Source organism: Falco naumanni, chromosome 2 (genome assembly GCF_017639655.2).
Source record: "Falco naumanni isolate bFalNau1 chromosome 2, bFalNau1.pat, whole genome shotgun sequence".
NCBI lineage: Eukaryota > Metazoa > Chordata > Aves > Falconiformes > Falconidae > Falco > Falco naumanni.
Window position 1 is genome coordinate 10,725,050 of NC_054055.1, and position 20,214 is coordinate 10,745,263.

Below are 20,214 nucleotides of genomic sequence, written 5' to 3' on the forward strand. Positions count from 1 at the left end.
ACTAATATTCCTCCCTGGACTTCTCCAGAACATTATGAGAAAATTCTTAATAGTCAGCATGGAAATAAGAAAGGCCCTGAACCTCACTGCTCGTCCTCCATCAACAGAAACTGTAAGATCCCTGTCCAGACTTCTGGCTTTTTCTCCTTTTCTATGAGATCATAGGCATCTCCAATACTTTCTGCAAGCCAGAAACACCATCAGGAGCATGCCAGCATGCTCCCTGACCGCTTGCTCATTCTGTTTGCAAAAACCATCTCTGAGGCAATCTGGTGGAGAGGGGGTGGATGGGACGTGGTGTTGGGTTCTTCAAGTGCAACAGATGCTTTGACCAAGCAGCCTATTTGAATTAACTGAGAATGAAGTTGGGTATGAAGATTGTTGAAACTGATGAAGGTAAAATACAGGAAGAATTTCAGGCTATCTTTCACTTTCAAAGTTTTCCTGAAAATGAAAAAATGTCCTGTTTTTCACTAAATGCCAAATCTACAAACTGAAAAACTGTGATACTTGAGGCTTTAAGACAAAATAAATGTAGAATTGCTGAATAATGTATCTATGTAGAATTAGATTTTTTTAAAAAATAAGAATCTAGACTTTAAAGTCTGAACTTCAGAAGGCATCTGGACTAAGTTTGGGTTTTCAGATGAAAGAACTTTAAAAATAGTGTGAAACTTTGATGGTCTTTTTTTTAGCCAGCTCTCAATCTACATTGGTTAATAGCCACATAAATCAAAAGTTTCAGAAATTTCCAAATCAGTGCATTTTATCTTATTCAAACAATTATCTACCTGAAATTGATTGATAGTATTATTTTGACTGAGGCGGGATAAGAGGAAAAAAAAACAGTTAAACCTAACTAGGGAGAAGAAGCAAGGAGTCAATGATATCAGAAAAAGATATAGCAGGAAGGGAAAAACAGCCCACCAAACACTGAGGAAGGAGAGATAGCAAGCTAGATGGGCAGAAGATGAATTATGACAAGACAAAGGCAGATAACTGTAGAAGGGAAAAGTAAACTGCAAGTTTATAGGCCACCACTGTATCGGTTTGCTAATAAGGTAAGAAACAATGGCTTGTATGCTGATGTAGGGAAAAAAAAATTCTTGCCTAACTGCAAGTTGAAGAATTGGATGGAGTACCAATCGCTACATGCTCTTAAAAAAAAAGGATTTGACAAAACCGGAAAAGTTTATACAAAATCTAGAAGCTTAACTTAGTGTCTGGAAAACCCACTTTGCAGAAGCGATGGCAAAACTGAAGTCCTTTGGTTTAGCCAAAAGAAAGATTAGAACAGGGTCTGGGAAGAGAAACTCTGAATACATATCAAGATCAAGGAGCTCTAGGTTGAAGCAACACAAACATTTAATCTGAAGAACAGATAATTCATAGCCTGAAAAGACTACCCGATGGTGAAACCAACTCTATCTTTACATGAAGTCCTTCAGTGAAGGCGCTCTGTCTGTATCTTCATAAACAATACGGTTTAGCCTAAGCAGTAATTACCAAGAACTACTTAGCATTTTATTACCTATCTTACATAGCAAAAGTAAGATATGGAGAGTAGACTTCTGTAATTTCAAATGAGGGAAAGGTGAACATGTTCTGTGACTCTGCCATGTTAGCTTGACTGTAGTTATATATTCTTGCCTAAAGCTTTATGCACTCTAAAATAGCAATGCAGGACAACAGGTACACCTGCTGCAACTACCTTGATCACAAAAAAACCTCTTAGCACTCAGGTAATATAATTTTCTAGATCCTAGATCAGGGGTCCTCAAACTTTTTAAACAGGGGGCCGGTGCACGGATGAAGTGGCAGGCAGTCATCTGCAGCTGCTTGGTTCCCCCCTCAATCCCCGTGGAGAGGGGGGGGGGGGGGGGGGGAGGGGGTTCTGTAAATACCAGGGCCAGATTGAGGACCCTGGGAGGCCGTATCCAGCCCATGGGCCATAGTTTGAGGACCCCTGTCCTAGATGCTGACCATAGTCCTCTCACTACAATTTTGCATGTTTCTTTTGGCAGTACTTCTATTCATTTCCCTCCTAATGGCTGTAACATCATCTAGGAAGTTAGAAGAAATCTATCTCAGGAAGAAAAGGTAAAAATATATATATATATATATATATATATATATATATATATATATATATATAAAATCAAACCCTAGTTAAAGAAAATAAGAAGCATTTGACTAGACCACAACAGACTGAGAAACAGATAATTTTCCTCATCTTTCCACTGTTCTCAAGAGTTACGTTGGATTTTGGCCATGGGATTCATTCAGTGTGCTGGTTTACCATCCACCCCAGTTATTTTCTTTCCAACTAGTCTAGTACATATTGCACTTGAGCAATAGCCTTCCCCCACACATTGTTTGTCTGCCCTTTGACAATGTAATTGATTTTATATGAAAGCTTCCACTTATATCACCTGGATCGTGTCTCTGGCCAGCCATGAATGCTGCCAGACACTTCCAGGAAAAAAAATAAAATCAACCCCCTCAATCAGAGGAAGTCTTAACTGTGGTGTTTTGCATTTTATTTTTCCCACTCAGCATATTTAGAATGATGACTTACGTTAGTTTAAAAACGAGGCTGTAATGTATGAATGGGATTGTCTCAAAATTTGGTTGCCAAGGTAGATGGTAACTATTCTGTTAATAACCTTCCCAATCACTTCTTTCATGTGTACACATACAATATATTTATGTATAATACTCTGCATTACAGCATGGCATGCCTCCACATCATCAGAAGCCTGCAATCAGATTTTAGTAAGATGATTGCAATGTTATCCTCTTTCCAAATTAAATCAAAGGAAAGTCTATAATTTTTGATTCACCTCCAAGATCAGTTTCCTGCATGATCAAGAATCAGCTAGTCAGAACTGCCTTAGGGGAGACTGAGAAGTTTAAAAGATCCAGCACAGGCCTTTTGCCTTTCTTAGCTTTCAGGGAAATCACAGGTTAGCTCTTGTAAGCACAGGAAATTGCCCTCCATGTATGGACCAAGGTAAATATCTATTCTGTTCCTGAACTATACAGGAACTTTCCAATTTTGAAGCAACATTGATTTAATTCCTGCACTATTGAGCTACCTACCACGTGGTTTTGAGGCGTAAAGATACTGACAAGTGCAGGGCATCTTCCTTTTCCTTGTTTATGCAGGAAATTGAATTCTTTTGTCTGGTAAAGTCTTTTCATCCCTGGGGTAAACTTGCACTCTGGAAAGTGGGTTCTCATCATAGTCCTTCCAGTTACGTTGGATAGATTTTTTCTGTCTCACCATGTCCTGGCTCCCATCACAACAAGGCCCTGATCTCCCCTGAATTCTCTATAACAGGATCTATATCAAGGAATATGAAATAATGGTTTGAGTGGGTTTTTTTTTTTCTTGTACTAAAGTGTACTAACTGCACTTTTGACCTTTAAATCTATGAAAAATTACTTCACAGATCCATGATTTAAATTTCCTGTCACTAGGTAGCATGCATGGAAAAAGAAAGGTCTATGGTTTCAAGAATAATAAAGAAAAATATTACAACAGTTTTAGAAATACTACAAATCGTCACAAAAAAAGAATGATCTGGTTCATCAGCCCCTGCTTAACTGTTGGATTAATGCCACACCAATATATCCAAAAATGTTTAATTTGTATACAGCATTGATGATATAGAAGACATGCCAAATAAAATGGAATGAGGGGAACCTTCCAGCTCTTCTCTGAGTAAAACACTTTTCATCAAAACTGTCAAAGAACATTAATATTTGTGCAAAAAAATGTAAAGGTTGACAACTTTCTGAATAAAGTTTGCATTTGATTTATAAGGTTACCTTTCATCAACTCTTTTAATATAACCACAAGACAAGCAGTTTATTTTGACTGACTTCTGAATTTTATCATAGCTTTCATTCACTAAAAGTGGTGTTGTCTTGGCTTTCAATTCTGACTTGGAGTAAAAAATACTTTAGGAACTTTTTTTTTTTTTTTTAATTTGTTGTATGGAATATCTGTTTTCCAGTCAAGCCTATAGCATATATTCTTTCATCTCAAAGGCAAAATATCAACAAGGGACACAGAAAAAGTGTACCACTGTCACTGCCCATGGTCATCTGATCACATGTATAAGGATTGTCTTTCATAAAACTCCTCTGACCCAGAAGGCACTGTGCAGTGAATCCTTGTTTCCTGGAAGATTTCCCATCTCATCAACTTGATAGATCCCTCCCTGACTGAAGAGGTGCACCCCAGGGACGGGGACAGGAACTGTGCCATTTCCAGGCCTACGGCAAAAGACAAATTTAAGATGAAACTGAAGGACGCTGGACTCCCACCATCTCTTCTCAATGAAGGCAAGTTTTGTGACACTGCAACTTTCATTGAGTAGCCATAGAGTCTAAGTGACAGAAAAAGTGACATTCAAACACTTAGTCCCTATGCAAATGTCCTGTTTTTAGCTAAGTCTACCTTATATCGTTCCTTTCAAAGTGATACTCTTTAAAACATTTTAGAATACTGCACCTCCTAGCTCACCTTCCCTTTGTCATCTGATGGTATTTCCCATAACAATCTTCATCCCCATTACACTCCAGAGTATACCCCTCATATTGTATTTTTCCGTCAGTCAAGATGCTTCACAGCGGGTACGTCTGGCCTGAGCCATCTGCCAGCAATGCCAAAGCGCTGTCTGGTCAGCCAGTCACTGCAGAACAAAGTCAACATTAACTTGATGCTACTTCAGTTTTCTACCTCAGTATTCCCAGGTCATTGATAACTTTTGCTCACTTTTCACACTTGTGATGCTAGGATAAATATTTGAAATTGAGAAAAAGGGGCTGCTTCTTTTAGAGAGGCCAATAATCAATAAACATGAGCAAACACCTCAGCAAGGCAGGACTGGAATAGGGTTTTCCATTTCCTGTATTTTCTTTCAGATTAAAGGTATTTTTTATTTTTTCTACCAGATTAATGTGACTGAGAGCATATCAAATCGTAATCATCCTAATTTCAACATTTATGTTTGAAAGAGTTTAAAAGTCTCAAAAATTAAAAAATAAAAGTAATTTCAAAAATAAAAAATCCCAATTAATTATTTTGTCCAAGAGCAAAAATTAAACATTGCTGAAATAGAACATTCTCCAGTCTTTAGATAGGAAATTCTTCAATTTTCAGAAACAGATTTTTAGAAGTAAATTTTCTTTGAAAATGAAAATACCTTCATGGACTAGCAATGATGGTTTTTGGTACGTTATTCCTATGTGGTATTTTTTTGCATATAAAGAATGAAAAAATATCATCTATGCTTAAAAAAAGATATCTAATTTTCAATTATATTATGTTGTGAAAAGCAAATATTATTTCTGACCATGGTATAGTTTTTCAATCTTAAGTAGCAAAATCTAGAGCCTGAAAGAAAACTCTCCACAACGTCATATAAGTACAATTTGTTCCAAGCAGCAGGTCAGCTTGTTGCAGCTCTTTCATTATTTCTTCATCATATTCTTGTAGACTACGAGTAATTTTCAATTTGCTTTTTACTTGGTAGCAAAGGATGAAGGCAAAAATAGTCTTGTTACCAGGCACCTTTGAACAAATATGAAAGGAAGTATGTGAAATAACCCTTATCTGCAAGAAAAACATATAATTCTGCTTTTGTTATGCTTGCCTGGGTACATCCTCAGAAAATTAATGTGAATGACCTCTTTATATGCACTTATGATAAATTAAAGTTGAGGAAAGTGGTATTAAACAGAGAGGGCTCTGAAGAAGAGTTTGGTCTAATGTTTACATGCAGAGCTGTGTAAAGAAAATTAACAAAGTGGTTTCTTTCTTAAGTCTGTATTCAAAAGTAAATCACAGCTTTTACATAATGGAGTGAAATTTATCCCTTGCCACCCCCAATAAATATGGCCTATTGTATTTCAGTTGTACCCCTGTGAAGTTCTTTTTTTCCAGCATATATCACCTCTTTGCTCCATTCGGAGTGGCAAAACAGACAGTTTCAATGGTAATGAAAATTGCCTTTCAAAATATTAATTCATTTGTCTCCAGGCAGATTTTAAGCACAGGCGACTCTCAGAGATTGACCTTGTTTGCATCTAGGAAGGCCTCATCCAAATGTCAGTCCAGTCAATGAGAGAGGATTGACTCCAAATGGGCTTCCAATGAGGCCTTCAAAATACAAAGATAGGAGAAGAGAAAATTGTGTACATTTTTCTCTAATCTTTCAAAAAGACTAGGGAACGCTTTCATATGGGAAATGAGGTAAACAGACAGTTCTTCCTCTCTTGCATCAGACAGCCAGCTTCTCTCCAGCTTCCTGACCATTTCTGACCAGGTGTGATGTCCAGTGGTTAGGTGAGAAAAGGCCAAGACAAGACACCAGGTGTGCTTGAGCTGCATGGCCCATCTGCAAGCCAGCCATCACCACCCAAAATCCAAATACAGGCACAGATTTTCCTCTCTGCATCCTTCTATGTCCATTAGTTTCCCTGGGGGTGGACAACGGTTACATGAGCTAAAAAGGATCCCTAATGTGCTCTGAGAAACTGGGGGACTAAACCAAGGGGCTACTCTCTGCTGAGCTACTTTGCCTCAGAAAGAGGCACAGGATGAGTTCTCAGCTCATTATTGACTTGCTATCTGTCTGTGAAGATGGTTGAAGAAGTGAAAGTTGGTTTAAGTTTAAGAGAAGTTTGTTTAAGCTCTGCTCCTATCACAGTGGTGGATAAAAAAAAGATCTGTAAGGTCAGCTGAAAGAATTGGATCAGTACACAAACTTCAAATAAAATGGTCCCCAGCACACCTTGCATGCCTGTTGTAGCAATCCATAAAGTTGAAGGCACTTGCCTCAGGCTTTAAGTGATAGGTCCTCTGTACAAGGAGTTTCCCGTCACAGTTTCCCTCTTTGCCTGCTCGCTCCTACCTCCCCGCCACACAGCGTCAACATGTTTGTTCACAGGACCATGGCATGACCTGGACTTCAGAACTGATGAGGCTTTTTTAAAAAGTTCCCTGATGGTGGGTGAAAAAGATTTATCTGAAAGCTTTATTTGTTTACAGTAGAGCCCCACAAATTGTTAAATGTGAGGAAGAGTTGGAGAGTGGGGGAAGATAATGACGCCAGTGGCACATATAGTTCCTAACAGAGCCAAGCAAGGGGAGCTACAACCTAAGACTGTCTAACATGTGCAAAGATTTCTGATTGGCATATGTAAAGTACACTACAGTAAGCAGAGATGAGTGTTGCCTTATGAAAAACATTCTTCATTTGTTACTTATGTTTCCTATTAATTGGATTGCAGAAATTTCGTCCTTAAAATTACAGGAGCTCTACTGACAACAATGCTTGCTGCCTTCCCATTCTTAGGAAAAAGATTTACTCTTAGTGGTACACCTGGAGTCATCACCTCGATTGATCTGTGACGCTAAATGTCAAAGGGGTAAAGCTTATGAGAACCTGTAAAAATGTTAGCGTATTTTAAATCTGGAAGTCTTGAATAAGGATTTAACAACAAAACTTCAGATCAGCCTCCCAAAATGTTAATCCACTGCAGACACAGATAATTAGTAAGTGCAGAAGGAAACATTCAAATAAGAAGCTTTTTATTATGAAGCTAGTGACTTATGCCAGGCTTTTCTTATACTAGACCAAAAAAAGACGTTTAACTTCATCTGCTGATGGAACTACCAAAGCAATGAAATAACCAGGGTTTTTCTGCCTTTTCTCCCCATCCAGCTTTGAAAGAGAGAACCCTCCCTTTCCTTGGTAATCCTTCCCAGAAACCAAAGATCATATTTTGGAAGAGTCTGGCTAAGGCATGAAGATTGCTAAAGTAGATGAATGTAGATGGCCAGAATTACTGCAGGTGCTGAAAGAAGGCCCACTCTCAATGGCTGGGCAAGATCCTAAGTTGATAAAAATTGCAAGGAGAGGTATTCAACAATTTTTTTCTATTTTGAATATCTATGAATGTAGGGCACTGAGTAGTGGGGCATATTCAGTATGTTTAAAATGAAATATAATTTTAAAATATAGATATTTTTTTACTCAATTCCTTTTCTTTAGCATTCATCTATAGGGTTTTTTTATAGTATGTTTTTAAAAATCTTCCTATTATTGGAAGGAATAACATCTGCCATAACCTCTGGAAAGTGCCCAGAACATCAGACATTGTCAAGTTTCAAAGCAAGTTTCAAGGGTACCTTGACCAGTCTGAATCTTTCTATTGCGTTATAAGAAAATATTTGTGTGATGTTATTTAACTGGAGAGCATATTCATCATCACGACCAAACTATGCAAATAGACGATAGGATCATAAGGTTCCCAAACCCCAAGTTTAATGTTCATTCACTAATGTCCAGAGTTACATTGCTGTAAATACACTATGAGTGATATGCGGCCTCAGGCATTAAGAATGTGGCACCTATATTGTCCTCTTTAATACCAGCAGAAGTAGGCACATGTTGTGACAGATATATCATTCATCATTCCTCCTTCACACTCAGTTCTGCTGTCATTTAATACTCTTGTCTTGCCCATAGCAGCTATCTCCAGCTTCAACCCTTGTGTCCTTATTCCTTTCTCTCCAATGCACAGTGCAAAGTTCCTCTGCCACCAGACTAACGTGCCATATGTTACCATCTGCTCCAAACAGTGTCCACGGGAAGCAGTAAAAGTAAGTATTCTCACTCTGTGAGGAATCAGATCTTGATACAAGCTTGAAAATTCCCACACTGAATATATAAGCATCCGCTATCAATAAGCAGAGGTGTAAAAGTTGTTCATAGCAAAAATTAGACAAGTCATCAAAAGTAGTCAGGATATAAAATCCTATGCTAATGTAATGCATCAGTGGCATTATTTTTGACTATGATGTTATTCATACTTATTTGTGAAGCAAAGGCTGCACACCAAGCCATGCCAAAGGCATCAGCTGGCACACAATACCTTCACTACATGATGTGCTGTAGAGTGATTTATACACTGCTATACTAAACTGCTAATATATTCATGCATCCACATACAAAAGAGGCTGCAGTTATTTACCGGATTTCATTATCATGACGGAAACATGATTGCAACAATCTGCATGCAAGTTCTTATTTATTTTTAATACTGCAGATCAAGCTCTCTATGTATCTGTAGGAGGAAAAAGATCTCTACGTACTAGCATTGGACCAGCATCTCCCAAAAAAGGGCTTTGAATAGTATAAAGTCTGCCAGAGAAGCATACTCAGTGTGTGGGAAGGACAATCTGCTTTCTATTGGTTGTAATAAAGCCAGCAGCATCTGCTGCTGTTCAGCAACGTCGTCACCACTACTCAGTCTCTTAATAACATTTTTCATTCCCAGATCGTATTTTGAGCCTGCCATTCGGCATTTGTTTGTTTGAGCAGAGGCGACCAGGTGTGATCCTAAAATTCATCACAGAATGTAATTCCAGAAACTTATTAAGTGGTGGTGTCATTAGAAAGGGACTGGTGAAATCTCATCTTAAGGCAGTATAAAATTCCAGTCACTTATAGCAAGATGAACCCATTCAACTCTGTCAAAGCAAGGAATAACCAAATCAGGTAAGCTCTTCCATAGCATTTCCCTTCAATCACATACTCTTCTGAACACTGGGTAAAAAGCTTAAGCTCTAACTCAAATTAATAAAAAGAGAAAAACAATTTAGCACATGGTTCTGATTTTCTGGACATCTGATGGAGCATACATATGTGAATAAGATTCAAGGAGACTTCTCTTGCTCACTCCTGAAACCAATGGCCAGATGCAGAGCAAGAAGTGGGTGCAATACTCCATGGAGTACTGTAAAAGTGATAGAAGCAGTTCTGGTCTCGAGGAGCCGGGACAACTTGCATTCAAATAGTAGTCAGAATTACATGTTTTCTAGTATTTGTGCCTCTGTGGCTCAGATATTAAGCAGGAACACGTTCTGACTCAGCCACAGTTTCAAATGATGATTTAGCTCTCTTCTGCACTAGGAAGACCAGATGCTTTCTCATTAGCCATTGGTACTAATATAGTCAAAATGATTCTTCTACATAAATACACTGATTGGTAGATAAAGAAAAATAAATGCCAACTAAATTAAATTAAGATCTCTTAGGAGACTACAGAGTAAGCACGTTTACCAAGAAGTGGCCCTAGAGCACACAATTTTCTATTTCAAACTTTGTTTTCAGCCATTATCAACATGATGCTACTTCAGCCCCATAGGCAATGTGAAGTTATTATTGAGTCTATACTGTTGACAACTGACTAGCAAAAAATCAACAACATCAAACTGTCATCATGTATCTATTAGACCACATCAAAGTAGTTTGAGGGCTTTCTTATATGGAAAAAAAATAACCTCTTACCTTCAGTATGTACAGCTGAAACATAGGTCCAGTTATAGCGCTTTACAATGTCCACCATTGCCCGTGCTTGCTGGGCATCAGATGGCACCACTCTCATAAAATACTTGAACAGCGTTTTGTCACTTAGGTCCATGCTTGTGGCAGAGTAAGCAATCTGAGGTATATTGAAAAGCTGCAACAAGTTCTGGACTTGGATAGCAACTGAGCTAGAGCCAGGTCCAATGACACCAACAATGGGTTTCTTGGAGCGGAAAGATGATGATGATCCATCCACACATCGCACCATCCCTTCCTCTTCTTCTGATGAAATAAGAGAGTCCCTTATAAACTCGATGCTCTGCTCCAGAGCCACAGCAGAATGCCAGCAGGAGTCCCTTATTTCACATCCTAGCGTTATATTTGGCAACAGTGTAGGGTCCAAATTAATTCTGTCAAGGGTATGTAGCATCGCCTCCACTCTCTGAATACCATACTGCTCTCTTACCTCTCCACATTTCCTCTCATGAACCTTGTCAACAGTTGGTTGATGGTGGACAGAGAACAGAGCTCCAATGATAATATCACCAGGCATGTGTGCAACCACCCTTCTCTCATTGGCCTGTGCTGAAACCAGAATTCCAAAGTTCCCACAGACATCTTCCTTCAATAACAGGATTGCAAGGAACAGAAAAAGGACCATTTTAAGAAATGGTTTAGGCTGGTAGAGACAACATGATGGAACAAAATCGGAGAGCTGGTGAAAAGCAGTTATCGAATCTCTTGGATAGAAGGAGCACTATGCTGATTGGTAACCAGGAGTTTGCGTGTATTCTCTAAGAAGTCACCATCATCTCTGAGTGGACAGCTATGCAGAGCTGCACATGTTATCATAATCCTCATAACCTTAAAAAATAATAAATAAGAGAAAGAGCTTTAAAATTCGTTATGAAATCAGCTTTATACTCTGTTTCAAAATTGCACCTATTCCTAGTGCTCTCAATGACTGTAATACATTGTCTCCTGTATAAACTTGCTTCTGTCATTTTCAAGCTGGAAAATTTCATTGTACTTCAGTGTTTCATCATCTTAGGCTTGTGCTTCTGCTGGTATATATCAGTATATTTCTCCTTATCACACTAGTTTAAAAATTCTTTGGGGAAATATTTTCAAAAGCACAAAAGACAAGCAAGTATTTAATTCCATAGAAGAAAGATGTTGCCATTTCTAACATGTGTCTTCAAAAATAACTCACTTCACTTTCAGACACTTTGTATATCACAAATGCATAGGTCAAACAAATTTGCCTTGGGCTGTACTATGTTATCAATTACAGCACTAGGAAACTGCTGTTGACAAACAGAGCTGTTCTTGAAATATTCTAAGGAATGCAGACTCTGATTCTTCAAATCTGAAAATCTGTTTTTTCTTTGTAAGAGATAACATGAAACAAATTTACTTTTAAAATAAGTTAGGATTAAGATAACTGATTTTCGTATTAATAGTTGTTTTAAGCAGTGAATGTTTCAGCAGAGGAACAACAATTCTAAAACAACAAAGCAGTCAAATGATTTTCATTTTTCTATATCCTTAAATCAAAAATTGCCAACAAGCAATTAATTAGACAAATCCTGGTACTGTAGACAGCTATACTGACTTCTCTGGTAGAAAGAAGTCAACACAGAGACTATACAGATATGTTAGTGCCTATTTGATCTGCTATGTTTGCTGATAGTCTGCAATGCAATCTGCAATCAGCTTTAGTGTTGCTGAATGGTAAAAAAAAAAAAAAAAAAGAGAGAGAGAAAGAATCAGCAAAGAATTCGTATCTTGGGCTGTGGTTAATGGAACTTGAACATCTACTTGAAAATGTTCAGTACCTAACCGTGGATTTGCAGCAGGATGCTTCTGGTTTTAAACATAGTGCTTAAAACATAGTTTGTCCAGTTCTTGATCCCTGAGCACATTAAAGTATCATCTATTTCTCTACACCTGCCAGTGAATCCATTGATAGTACAGAAAATTAAGTACACTCTTAACTCTAGGAAGAAGCTGAGCTATGTAATGAACCACATGCCCAGTTTCATTACTGACAGAACAACTGCAAAATTCTGGGACAGAGCCCGACCTCAGTTTTATTGACAGAAATTTTTGATGTAATAATAAAAAAAAAAAGTCTCCAAATGTTTCAGACCTACCAATCATTTCTAATCCATTAACAATTACTCTAACAATGCTCAGATGTTGTAAAGTAAAAGAAACCCTTGGCACAGAAAATTTGCCTCTGTTTCTTCCAGGTTGAAAATCAAGCAGTATTTTAATCTTGAATTTACCCCTCACAGCTAGGTCATTCAGTACAATGTCAGAGTGAAAATATTCCTGATTCTGAGACAGGAAAACCTAAAAACACTTTTCTTCTTCATGTTAGAATCGCGGACTGGTTTGGTTTGGAAGGGACCTTAAAGATCACCCAGTCCCAACCCCCTGCCACGGGCAGGGACCTTCCACCAGCCCAGGCTGCTCCCAGCCCCGTCCAGCCTGGCCTTGAGCCCTGCCAGGGATGGGGCACCCACAGCTGCTCTGGGCAGCCTGGGCCAGCGCCTCGCTGCCCTCACAGGGAAGAATTTCTTCCTAATATCTGATGTAAATCTACATTCTTTCAGCTTAAACCCCTTGATTAATTATTATTTTACGTAGACACCTATAAATTATACATTATTTACACAGAGAAAATCATGTCATAGTTTCAGTGAGTGTTCTCAAATGAAATCCAGATCCTTAAAAAGAGAAAACATTGAAGAGAACGTTTTTAATATTAATTTCAATATTAATAATTTCATGTAATATTAATCTTTAGTAATAGAAAGTGTTAACAATGAAATAAGATTCAGACAACTGTAGAACTCTTGAAGTTGTTTTTTTTTTTCTCTCTCTGTGAAGAGCTGGCTTATCAATACTGCAGCCTTTTGCCACTAAGGAATAACAGCAGTTCAATTCAAGTTAATTAGCCTCTAATTACAGAATATCACTACTGCTTATGTCTTCCGATTGTTTGTTCCGTGACTCTGAAGACAGTACCGTATAATTTGCAAGCAGTCCAAAGGATGAATGACAGGGGATATCTTTGTGCAATATCACAGCTATTAAATTCTAATACCTCCAATTAATTGAATGCATTATCACTTTTAAAAAATATGAATTATTTACTAACTTATTAACACTTCAACAGAAATAATATCTGTTATTTAAAACCATGGATGCTTATTTTTCTGAGCTTCCCAAATTAAGGCTACATGTACAGAGAGCAAGTATATGTACCATATGCCAGCTCTGCCTTAGACCGTAACTGGATATACAATTAGATGCCTTTTTGTAACCTACCTGCCTGTGCAGCTGCATATGTATGAATAGAGAGAGTTCAGAGGATTGGGGGCAAGTTTATGACAAGCAAAAATTAGTCTAATCCCCATACACAATTTTATTTCTACTACACACATTTACCAGGTTTCTGGTCACCTTTAATAATGGTGTTCTTGGTCTTACATCTATAGATTAAACAATTTCCATACAGGATATATGAGAACCAGAGGGCAGTAAGGCCATTTGTATCTTCTTCACTTCAAAGAACAGCTGTTTGATCTTCTCTGTCTGCAGTTGTATCTATCAGTATAAAACTACAGGGTAAAGAATGAAATAAAGCTGAAGAACTCCTTTGTATTTATAGTTCCATAATATTAGCTGATCTCATGGCTAGGGGTTCCTACAGCCCAAAAGCAAGATCTGAAAGCAATCAAATCCTTCCACTCCATGGCATCCATGGGAAAAGAAGGGGCCAGATGCAGACTGCAATTGCTCCATAATTAATCAACTTTTTTCACATATTCCACTGTACTAAAGTGAAAGTCAATTTGCTTAGGACTTACAAAGCTGTTACTATTTACACCAAGTAAACTGCTTATGTTTTGTGGTATTAGATAGGACTCATATCCAAAGCATCCGAAGCAAATGCTTTCTGTGGGCTTTCACGATGCAGTGAAACAACTTGGAATTTATATTGGCATGGCTAAGTGAGCCTGCTAAATGTAAACGGATTTGTACTTGTATAATAGACATCTGGTTCTATGGGCTTACTCTCACTCTCACAAACCTAAGAATCATAGAATGGCTGAGGCAGAAGGGCACCTTGGGAAGCTGTCTGGTCCATCCACCCTGCTTAAAGCAAGTTGAACTAAAGCAGGTTTCTCAGCCTCCTGTCCAGTCAGGTTTTTAATATCTGTGAGGATGGAGACTCCACAGTTTTGCTGGGCAACCTGTTTGACCACAGAGACAATAAAAAGTGTTCTTTTTTATGTTTAAACAGAATTTTCTGTATTTCAATTCATGCTTATTGCCTGTCATCATCCTTCCACTGGATACAGCTGGTTATGCCATGTGAAGATGCCCTGAGAGTAATCGGGTAACATGTCCCATTTTAGGCCAAAATAGCTGAGCAGAGAGCTGATAGACTATACACGGTAATTACATTTCCTGGAGAACATCTTCCTGAAGAGAAGATGGCCAAGGGAACTGTTCGAATATACAATTTAACTGCTCCTCTGTCCCAAGACAATCACATACAAGTCATTCCACATTTTGATTACCATTCTTTCCTACTGCAGGAAGCTTATTATTACAAGGAGGATGAGTACTAAAATAAAATCAAGCAAAATTTCATAAGCTTAACTATAACTCCTGTTTAAATTGTTAGGGATAACCCCAAAGGGAATTTGGCATGCTATAGCTTTCAGACTGAGAGCACAAGCATCAGCAGCATCAAAGACAGTGAACTCTTGAATGCATGCATAAAGTAACGGGAATTGTTTCCCAATTAACAATTTATCTGCATTTACTTGTTTTCATTGATGGACAAGCAAATCAACATACACAGCACTTAGGGTCAAATTTACTTTTCACACTGTTCAATTTTCTTCAGTGTCAAGGGAGTTCTTCCCAATTTACTGCAACATAGGCAAAATGGAATCAGGCACTTAATTAGCAGTGTATCAAGGTTCCTAGCTTATTTCAGCTATGGATCTAACTGCAAATTAATCCTGAAGTCACATGCTTTAACAATAGATGACAGACACTTTGGTCTCGGTCTTCTGGTGCACTAGCTTCACACTTGGAGCAACTGCAGAAGTAGTAAGGCAGAAGGAGAATTCTGCCTATCTGTCCTTTGCTCGGTCTTGCCCTAGACAAAAATTTAAGGGCTACCCAGATGGCTGAAGACACAGATCTGACGAAGCACTCAACATGTTCCTATAACCTTGCTCTCCCTGGCAGCAAAAACTTTATATGCCAGTCTCTGTCAGGAGATATTCTCAGCTGCTCCTTTAGGGCAGAGTTCCAGCTACTTCATGTTGAGGTTTAACCGAGTAGAAAATGAGCGTCTGTAAAATTCCATGAAACATCACTCCTCAAAATTATTTATTTTAACCTCAAATGCAAGTCCATCTATACTGAAGAGTCTGTACAGCCCGAAAGAAACAAGAAGAGATGTAACATCCAATGGCATGAATTAAATCTGGATCAAAAAGCAAACTAGGAACAGCAGTTCACGAAGGGCTAATTTTCCACTCTGTCCGTGGCTGAGAGTTTATCCATAGGGCTTGTCTGACTTAAGGGCTTCTACTACCGCAGGTGTAACTGTGTTTAAACCTGGAAAAGGAAAGCCTTTCCCGCTGTGACTTAGGTTATTATAGCAGCGCCCACTAGTGACCCCGGAGTGAAGGGCCTGTCTCTTGCAATCTGAATTCTCTTGGCTGTATGGCTTCTAACAGGCAAAACACGAACTCAGCAAAAGGCAGGGTTTGATTTAGCCTGTTTTGTACCAGGGGAAAAAAAAAAAAAAAAAAAAAAAAAAAAAAAAAAAAAAAAAAAAAAGGCTTAAAAAGAGAGAAAGAGCAACACTTCTATTCAGGTTTCTTTTTTTTTGTTACAAGTTCATACATTTGCAGCCTGTTCATTCATAATGTCTAAATCTTCAGGCAGATTTAAGTAATAAAAATAAAATGCAGATTACTGAATCATAGACCAGCGCTGTGAAGGAGTGAGATCTGTGACGGTCCAATCCATGAAAGCACTTAGGCATAGGCTTAGTGTTAAGCACATGAAGAATGCTATTGGTCAAACAACTGTAAAAACTTATATAAAGTTTAGTCTCTTTAAAGGATTTTTGTGATCAGAGCAATCACAAAAATGTAAGGTCCCAAAACTCATTGTTTTGTAGTGACAAATTTTATTTACATGCTACGTTTGTATAGGCTACCTGCTGACTAAATGCTTTCCAGACACTTACTTACCATACATACTGCAATTAATTCAACGCCATCAGATATGACATAATATATGTTGATACAGATATGGATCAAATCAGCATATCCCAAGAATCTAACCTAGGGTTCACTATCAGAGAAGCAAAATTTTAGCAAGTAGTCAGTCCTGCCACTCACCTCACAGTGAAGACTTTTAGAGAGCAAAAGATCAAATAGCCTTAGAAAAACAATTACATAAGGAGAGAGACCTTTTGGTTCATCTTGATGGGAACCAATGTGAGGAAAAAGTGTACCTTCAGGATGCTAAGCCTTTGCTCAGTTCTGCTGGCTATTTGCACTGCAAACTCTAAGCACCCGGTTGAAGCTGTTCTGGCAGCCTACTCCCCAGTACGGTGGGGGGGCTCAGTTGGCAGGAGGTCCCCCACACCCACTCCTCAGAGGTAATTCACTTTGGTCACACAAAACCTGATGCACTCACATGGCCTTCAGCTGAAAATCAGGAAATATGAGCACACTATTCTGTTTTTCAATTTCTACTGCTGTTTAAATTTTCTGTTCACAAAGAAAAAAATAATTTCAAAAAATTAAAAAGATCAAACAAACATTAGTCGTTGCAGTATCAGCTCTGTGAATTCCAGTGAGCACTGGATCAAGCCCCTTGACAAAGGAAACAGCCTGGTATGACAGGAGAGACTATGAATCAGTTTTCTGTAATTCCACTTAGAAATAGGAGGAAACTAAGCAGCACAGAAGAATTTTAACCATTTGGCCAGAACCGCTAGTGAAAATGACAGGCTAATGTGTTGATCTCATGCCTTCATAAATAATAAACACAGGCTACTATAATTATCGGCCAGATCCTTAGTGATCCCAAGAAGTTCTTCCCCATATTATGCCCACACACATGCAGTTTCTGATTCATGAAACAATTTTGGTTTTAATATATAGGTGCTTAACTTCCCAGCAAAACTTGCAATGATCTCTGCAATTCCACTAAATATACGACTTACTGCTGCTGTTACCAAAACCTGTTATACCATATGATGCAGGAACTAATAGCTCTGGTGGGATTTCAGCTGTAATCTTAGTCATTTTATTAACAAAACTGTATGATCTGGAGGAGGTGATCAAGAAAAAAGCAACAGCAATTCCAAAAGACATTTTCTAGCAAGTTGCAATGAGAGTGGTGTTACAGTGGCATTCGATTACTACCACTAAATCAAAAAAGCCATAAACACGCTGGCAAATAAAATGACAAAGAATCTATATGGAGACCCCAGAAATACTCTCTGATGATTTGGAATAATAATTAACCCTGGCATCCCTGATCATGTAGCATAAATATCAACATGTAGTTAAAGTATTTGGGAATTTGCAAAATATTGGCATGTGATAGAGATGTTTAGGAATACGGTAACGAAAAAAGTCATGGAATATAAAAGAGCCTGGCAGTTAACTCCTCTATACATCTTTCTCTTTCAGGATTGTTTAGACTGGTATATTTTCAAGATGATCCTCCGCCACTCCACTGTCGAGATGATCCCCCACTTTGTCCTCAAGACTAGAGGAAAGAAACGCCCGGCTGCCCCCTACACCCAGTCACCCCCACCGCCACCAGGGAGCCCTTCTCAGGGAGGACATGGAATGGAAGTGGGGGTGCCGGGACGGCGGAGCCCCGGAGTGCAGGACAGGCTGCCTGCCGGAGGCGGGCGGCGGGCGACGGCGGGGCGGGCGGGCGGCGGGCAGCGGGCAGCGGGCAGCGGGCGGGCAGTGGCGGGGCGGGCAGCGGGCGGGCAGAGGGCAGCGGGCGGCGGGCAGCAGCGGGGAGGGCAGCGGAAGACGAGCAGCGGCGAGGCGGGCGGGCAGCGGGAAGCGGGCGGGCAGTGGATGGGCAGCGGGCGGCGGGCGGGCAGCGGGCGGCGGGCAGCGAGCAGCGGGAAGCGGGCGGGCAGTGGATGGGCAGCGGGCGGCGGGCAGCGAGCAGCGGGAAGCGGGCGGCAGGCGGGAAGCGGGCAGCGGATGGGCAGCGGATGGGCAGCGGATGGGCAGCGAGCGGCGGGCGGCGGGCAGCGGCGGGGCGGGCAGCGGGCGGCGGGCGGCGGGCGGAGAGCAGCGGGCGGGCAGCGGCAGGGCGGGTGCTGTCCCTGGTGCTGAGCACCGCCCGCCGCCAGCGTTCGCCTGCCGGCAGGTTTAAATACAGAAAAAAACCCCAACCTAAAAATCAACCAGTGATAAAAATTGCCACGATGGTCACATTTGTCATGCAGGAGCACATTTTTTATAAATAATTAAATACATGGAGCTAGGTCTTAGGGCAAACTATTGGGCAAGGTTAACTCCCAGCATAGCCACCTGCACTGCTACAACTAAGTGGCTGTGCATACAGACGTAGATGTGTGTATATACACTGTTTTTTAGGTCTCTGCTTCCCTGCTCGGCTAGTGGTATCGCTGTCCTTCTCAACCCTTAATGAATCGTTTTTGCACACAGAGACATTAGCTCCGATTATTAAATAAGGAACAGACGGGACTCGCCGAGCAGAGCCAAAGTGATTTGTCCCAAGGTCACACCGAAAAGTCTATGGCTGAGCTAAGCCTGGCCGTCTCTGGAAAACAAATTCATCCCCGTTTCCATTATCCCTTCCTGGCAAGACAAATCCCCACTGGTGAACAGAAGGGCTATATCACACGCACCACCGAGCCCAGGTATTGCAGTGCACCAGTCCCCCCCAGCCCCACACATATCCTGCTCCTGGCGAGGGATCAGTGCCTGCTGCCCTCCAGCGCCCCGACCCGTTGATGCCCCAACAGCCCCTGAAGGTGCACCCCACAGCTTGGCTTGCTGCCCCCCCAGGAGCCGTGCTTGTCCTCCGGCAACCAGGGCACAGAGAAAAAGCAGGCGGGAGGGAGAGAGGGAGGGGAAAGAGTTCCTGCTCTATCCACAGGGTTTCTGTCTGCAACCCAGGGCATACAAATCCTCTCTCCCACCCCGCAGCATTACCTTGTCAGCAGTAGCAATTGCTTCTTCCTACAGTGGTGGCAAAGGGGTCCTTTTGGTGGCAATAATCAAGATGGGTAGGGGTAGGCACCTCCTATTTTCAGCCACGGCAGAGACAGCATTCCTTGCACAAACCTTCTGGAGCTGAATAATCCTCAAATGCTTCTGCAAAGATCACCAGCAGGTGAGCCCCACTCGGCTAGCATTGTCACTCCTCCAGCTACGGGCACATCCTGTTTTCTTCTGATCACAGGCAAATGCTGAGGACCGAGTACCCTACCCCCGCGAACGCACGCACATACACACACGCCATGCAACACGCTGTTCTCTCAGCATCGCCCAAGTCTCATTTGCAAGAGGCGTGAATGGTCCCTGGATTTAAGGAGGGGGGGTGGGGGGTGGGGGTGGGGGGCGGGCGTGAGGAGGAGGAATAAACAAACAAACGATGAAACAACAGACGGATTTTTGCTCTCTGCCACCACAGCCTTGGTCTTCCTAAATACTTGCTGCAGCTTGACCCACCTGCTTAAACACCTCCGCCCCTCCTCACACATTCA

General features: G+C 40.5%; 1 protein-coding gene across 1 annotated transcript; it reads right to left on the reverse strand.

Moving 5' to 3' along the window:
- Positions 1-4,139: 4,139 nt before the first annotated feature.
- Positions 4,140-19,991, reverse strand: LOC121083233 (metabotropic glutamate receptor 5-like). The gene is made up of 4 exons (XM_040583367.1): positions 19,661-19,991; positions 10,371-11,252; positions 9,239-9,419; positions 4,140-4,284 (listed from the first exon to the last, which is right to left on the reverse strand). Exons 2-4 carry the CDS (start codon positions 11,047-11,049, stop codon positions 4,140-4,142), a joined length of 1,005 nt encoding a protein of 334 aa, XP_040439301.1. The 5' UTR covers positions 11,050-11,252; positions 19,661-19,991.
- Between the last annotated feature and the right edge of the window lie 223 nt (positions 19,992-20,214).